Here is a 6,464-nt window from a genome sequence, read left to right as displayed (position 1 = left end):
CGATTCATAAAAACATATTGGTGAAATGAACGAGTTTCGCGGCAGATAATGTGTTATTTAGAGCCTCATTGTCGGTGCCCCGATCATTCCCACTATATGGATGTACGCGGCTCTCGCGGATCTAAATATTTTCCTAAGGACTCCAAATGACACCAAACTTATCTGGGTGAGTAAACAACCATATTTAATGCCAGAAATAAGGTCCAGGTTGTAAAAAATGGAACTTTCCCTTTAAAATATGGTGATTGTCACAGCTATTTAAATAAAATAATTTTGGTAAAGGTTCAGTGTTACCATGGAATTCAGTGAGTTTGGATTCGAGTACGTAGAACTCAAGATATCTTCTGTAGACAGACCACTTCTCAGTTTCATGACCAACTGCAAGAAAAGAACAAGTAAATTACACCATTACATACATATGTGCAGAATAATTAATGGTACAACTGACATTGTACACAAGGTACAGACTCCGAACAGTGGTTATTAACTTGCTCTTTCAACCCAGACTTTCTCCTTAAAGGGCCAGTGTGTAAGATTTAGGGGGATTTAATGTTATCTCGTGGGGAGGATTGCAGATTACAACCAGCTAAAACTTCTCCTGGTTGTTCAGGAGGTTTTAACGGGAGCCAAATTATCCAGAGGTCTCTTCCTCTCCAAAACAAACAGACCCCGAGTTTTTCCAAAGCTCTCATGGCAGAGAGGCTGCGAACTATGGTGGCTGACGCAAAAATGTGAGAACATGGACGTGGACCCTCTCCCTCCTTATTTTCAGGTGATTATACATTAAAGAAAACATACTTTTTATATTATATTCCATTTCTGCCGAACTACCCGCTTAAATCCTACACACTGCACCTTTAAGGCTCTGTGAGCTTTCTCATAAAACGAATCAAATGACACATTCAGCACATCATTTAGCTCTTAAAAGTGATCGATCGTGTGCTGCCTGCTTTTGCCTTTGAAGAATATTATTAAAGTATTACAATAAAAAGCAATACTGTTGCTTCAATTTAGGCGAGAGAGGAATGCTGGCAGAAAAGTATTAATCATTTTACTTTTCTTATCGGTACTTCTATGAGTTGCAATTAACCAGCAGTGTGAAATGGACTTGAGCAAATCAGGACCAAGCATAAAAACATAATCCAAATTGGTAACGATATGTTATGGTTTGAAGGAGTTAAATTACATTTCATATGCCAGTAAACGTTATCCAGAGTAGTAGAAAATTCAACATATAAACCAGTATGTAGCTGCAGCTTTGCAAACTGAAAAATTGTTTTGTATTGGTGTGAGGCTAACGCCCCATCTTAAGTGAGAAACACAGTCAGATAAGTTTCAAAAAGCAAAATGAAAGATGAAGGCAACATTTTCAGGTAACACTCTATCACCAGATGAGTCCAGCGACAGAGGACTTGTGTTTTACCGCCCCCTTCACTCACCTTCTCTCCTGTCGTTGCGTTCCACGTCGATGCAGAAGACGGGGATCTTTTCCTTCTTGACCTCGTCATCGTAGAAGTCGATGTAGGGGATGGTGATGCTCCAGGCCGAAAGGTTTCTCAGGGTGCCCGCCGAACTGGCCGGCTCAGCGGGAGAGTCGTCCTCCATCACGACAGTCGCCTCCTCCACCTACAGGGAAACAATAACAAATAACAATCTACAACTTTACTTTGACTTTAAAAAAAATGATAAACCCCTTTATCTATCATTACCTAGTGTATTTTTGTCTGTATTTTAGATATGATGAATAAATGCATATGCTTGCAAGCCTGGATAACAAGGTTGATGACGGATAAAAGGCTGCAGATGGACAAATGGATTAAATGGATAGATGCATTGAAGGAAAGGACAAATGAATGTAGATGCATGAATGAAGTTGCCCCATGCCTCACTTTGCAAACTGCAAAGCTGATATTCAACTTTGGTATATTATATAACTATACAGACAAGAAGAGATGAATGGATTTAATGTTTACCCGTCAAAAAGAAACACCCACCTGGTCATCGTCCATGTCATTCATGGCGCTGGGTGGCAGTATGGCTCCCTCCATGGTCGTGCTCTTGAACACACCTTTGATTTTGCTGCCAATTCTGCTGATCCCGAATGTCTCCCCTCGTTTTGACAGGTTTCTACGGTGGTGAACAGAGAAATATGCTGATACATTAAGAGCATCTAACCTGCATTAATATAACACACACCCATAAACACATCTCATCTATTTGGTCTAACTAGTCTGAAACTACTCCCCCTCCTCTAGCCTATTCTTTTGTCCCCTGGTGCTTCTCTTCATCATGATCATTCTCAAACGTTGGAAAACAGTAGCTTAAATAAGTAAGTAAATAAGCAGATTCATCTTTCACGTTTGTCAAATGACTTGCTGATATAGCATTTCAATTTGACATCAGTCAAGCAGCAGACATGCAGAGCAGCTACAAGGCTTTTCATCCAGCGGCCACAGCAGCATGTAGTCACTCAAAACTCATTTCTAATGTTCAACCAGGCAGTTGAGTTTGATGATGGAAAAGAACCTTCTAAAAATGATTAGGCACCTGGCATCGTGCCGACAAAGTCATTAGATTTGCAGTTATTACTTTCCTGTCCTCAGACACATTAAAGGAAGTCCTGCTTTTTTAAAAAGGGCATAAAATCAGACTTTTACAACAGCTGAGAGGGAGGTGGATCAGAGATTCAAAGATGTTTGAGACGGTCACCTCTAAAACTTCCTTTAATATCCCTTTGGAACAAAAAGTAAGGCGAGTACAGGCTTTAGCATTCATCCGTCTCTCCTCCATGCTGAGGAAGACAACAGTTGCTCTGTAGAAAATGGTCGCCATGTTCATAATATTAAGAAAAACAGAAAACCTGGTGTCTTAAATCTGTTTGTTTGTAATTATAGCATCTTTAAAGTTTTTTCTGAAGGTGCAGGTTTGTGTCTGTAGAACATTTACACTTGTATTTTCATACTTTGAGCAGCATTTCATGAATGAAAAACTGTCTATAAATGTTGCTGATTATCACTGTTATTGTGAAATAATAAAATACTGGAGACTGGAAATATGTCACAGCAGAAAGATTATATCCTTCCTTGTTATATTATATTCATTTTAAAAGAAAGGCTGAGAAGCAAACTTAAATACTTTAAGGTACTGATCAAAACACTTCAAGAGCAACCATCTGTCAAGTGCCAAAAGAAGGCATTGCATTTGTGGTCAGATTTCTGATTTAAAAACAAATCTTTCAAAATGTACACTGTATTTTATTAAGGGAATGTGCTAGTATGGTTGCAAGAGAAAACCAAACTCACATTTGAGTACAATATTTGAGAAGTTATGCTGGTTTTGCTAAATGTAGAAAGAATTTTATATGAAAATGATGAAGATGTGATTTGGTGTCATCTGAAACTCAGATTCTGTATTAGTTCTGTTTTTCAGAATCAAAATGTAAAACTATTTGAAAGGGGTGAAGTAGTAAATCTGTAATGTCAAGACATCTGACCTGGACTCCAACTGTCAATGACTGACAGAGGACAGTGATGCAACATGACACTGCCTGTCAGACATGTCAGCTTCAGATGGAGGCTAAACACCTCATTCTCAGGTATAAAGAAAAAAACCTAATCCCTGCCAGAGACAAACTCTTTCATTGCTATACTGTCTGCTAGTCATCAACAGACAACTATAAGGACAAAGGACTTCTTAACACCCTTGTAGTGTCAGTGCTGTCTCCTTTAACAGGTCCATTGTTTCAAACATGAGAATAAAATCTAAGTGCAAGCATCAGCATAACATGTGAACAAACATAAAGCCCGGCAGTAGCTCATGATGTTATGATTTGTTTGATTGTGAGAGCAGACTACAGTGAGATGTATACTGTATCTGCATGCATCAAACTGCACGCTGTTTGCTTGCATTCAGCGTCTTTCAGGCAGCAGACTGTGAGAGGCCAGGTAACATGCTGAAGACCTACTTACCTGCTTTCATCCAGACTGAAGCTATTTCTGGAATAAGATGCACAAGTGGCTGATGATGAAGTGTTTGGACAAAAGACCTCCAAGGGATGTGAGCAAAACTCAAAGCTGGTACACTTTAAAAACACCTTTCACAGTACTACCATTAAGAATGTTTTTGGTGGATTGTGAATTTCTTTTTCCAAGAAATTCTAAATCTTACAGCACAAACAGTGAAAACTAAGGAGTACGCTGGAGCACTGGTTGGTACACACAAGACCAAGTTAATTCAGCTTCAGCTTATCATTTTCAGGTGTTCATCAGCACCTTCTCAAATTTTTAACTTTTTATTTGGTATTACTGACACAGAGAGCAAATTAAAGGTCTCAACTATACGCTAACCACAAACCTATTAATTCTTGAGTTTCTTGCTGGAGACTCTGCTCCCCTCAGCAGGTATCTGAAGTACTGGACACAAAGAGAAGACACACATACTGTTTAGTATTTGTGTAAATGTACTCTGTTAATATGCAACACTGAAACAGACAAATGCTGTATATTTTGAAAACCTTCATAAGTGACCAGCAGATTTGTGGGTAACTGAGTGTTTCAGGTCTTACTTCATCGCTGTGACAGAACATCGGGGTGAAGACTCTCTCCAGCAGAGACAACACATGTTCGTACGCCTCAAACAGACAGGGCATTGTCTGCAGCTTCACCACACCAGTGTACGGACCTTTGGCAACTGAGAGGGAGACAGCGTGTGGTTAAACTGCTATCACTTTTCTGTTTATAAAGTTAGAATATTTACACTGGAGGCAAACAGGAAAACATTACAAAAGTTCATACACAGATAGTACTACATTCTAAACAGGCAGAAAGGTAGTGTTTCACATGTACAGAGCAAAGTTAGTTTACAAATTTTCAATTTAAATTCATCCTTTGCACTTATTGCACTAACACACTAAACAGTGGGGAAAAATAAACACAATTCAACAAGGGAGACTTGTGAAAGACAGAGTTCATAAAAGAATGGTCGAAGCAGCAGAAGCCAAGATCGCCTGACTTTTAGACCCTAATATGGACCTGTCTCCAAAACCACTACAAGTGTCTCCTCATAAATGCCTACACCTTTCAAACTCCATACCCCTAGTTGGTAACACGGGGTTTCATTTATAAATCGGTAGTATCAAAGGCCAAGTTGAGATAACATAATCAAAGTTATTTTTCAGACTTCATATAGTCACAGGACACTGAATGTGTTTACATGGACATAAATCATCCGTGTACGAGGCTTATCCCGGTTAGTTTCATATTCTGGATATGGTGTTTACATGAGCACAGAGAAATTGGGTAATTCATATTCCCCATATACATGAAAAATACCAGCAACCCCTTTACTGATTACTGCAGTCTGTTTGTGCAGGCACTGTGATGTTTACCTAAACAGGGACAGGAAATATCAAACACTTCACTGTGTATTTACTACTGTTACTAACACTTGACGACTTAGCTACTTATTTCTTCTCTCCTCCCATCACCAAAAGCTGCCTGCTCTCTGTCTCTCAACACACACTACATACTGAGCTAATATTACTCCTGAAAGCAGCTGCACTACACTTATAATTCCCTTTCCCCATTCCCCATTCGGGATTCTCATAAATGGGATAGGGCTGAACTAGGTTTCTGAAATCAGGATAAGGTGTTTACATAATCAAACACATATATGGATACTCCAAAACCCCGATCATAAACAGATTATTCATGTCCATGTACACACACTGATTTTAAAACTGTTATACTGACCTTGGTGTGTTAAATTGGTGGAGTGCACCTTTTCAAGTGAAATATTAATAACAAAAATACTGGAGTTATGAAGTAGTGACAGCTGCACTGACAGTTAGGTATATAAGTAGCCTCTTACTGTTCCGTATCTCATCCACGATGAACTGGTCAAAGCTGATCTTGTCGATGCTTTCGTCCAGGCAGTAGGTCTCGTAGATGTGCTGCACCTCACCATGGAGACGCTGCAGCTCAGACTCACTCAGGTCTGGACTCAGGATCTTATCGTTGAACTCCTCTGGAGCAAAACAATGACAGGTTTGTCTGACTGACATATTTATGTTACAGGGTCAAATACTTGCTTCTGGACAGAGCTTCCACAATTGGGTTTAGGCTCCACTGCATCAGCAGGGCTCAACAATAAGGACTGCCTCGCAAGTAAAACACCACGCTGGGCTGGTAAATATAGCAACTCTCTTGTTCAACCAGGCAGGTGGTAAAAACGAATTAAACAGATTGTTTTTCTGGAGCTGATGGGTGTAGCTATGGAGTGAGACATCTCACTTTCTTCTTGTCTCTGTTGAGAGCTGCACATGCACTATCCTAATCAGGCACTCGCAAGAAAATGGCGGCAGGTAAATACAAAGTTTATGAGCTGAAGTGAATGCAGGAATTTCAATTATCCTGGAAACAGGAGTTTAATTGCAAAGACATGTTTACAATAAATACAGAGTAATT

The 6,464-nt window shown here is 39.5% G+C and overlaps 1 protein-coding gene across 2 annotated transcripts in view; it reads right to left on the bottom strand.

The window, feature by feature from the left end:
- The window catches only part of LOC126398395 (sorting nexin-14-like), a 30,165-nt gene that overhangs the window by 12,860 nt on the left and 10,841 nt on the right, over positions 1 to 6,464 (bottom strand). The window contains exons 14-20 of one of the 2 annotated variants that reach the window (XM_050057704.1): positions 5,869 to 6,024; positions 4,565 to 4,689; positions 4,354 to 4,412; positions 3,969 to 3,995; positions 1,995 to 2,127; positions 1,440 to 1,626; positions 295 to 378 (exon numbers count right to left, since the gene is read on the bottom strand). In XM_050057704.1, the coding sequence (XP_049913661.1) occupies positions 295 to 378; positions 1,440 to 1,626; positions 1,995 to 2,127; positions 3,969 to 3,995; positions 4,354 to 4,412; positions 4,565 to 4,689; positions 5,869 to 6,024 (771 nt within the window). The remainder of the gene's footprint in view (positions 1 to 294; positions 379 to 1,439; positions 1,627 to 1,994; positions 2,128 to 3,968; positions 3,996 to 4,353; positions 4,413 to 4,564; positions 4,690 to 5,868; positions 6,025 to 6,464) is intronic. The other variant, XM_050057705.1, reaches the window with a different exon arrangement.

The sequence above is a fragment of the Epinephelus moara genome, chromosome 12 (assembly GCF_006386435.1).
Source record: "Epinephelus moara isolate mb chromosome 12, YSFRI_EMoa_1.0, whole genome shotgun sequence".
In the NCBI taxonomy this organism is placed as follows: Eukaryota; Metazoa; Chordata; class Actinopteri; order Perciformes; family Serranidae; genus Epinephelus; species Epinephelus moara.
The sequence above is the reverse complement of the archived record's forward strand: the minus strand, read 5'-3'. Positions and strand labels throughout refer to the sequence as shown.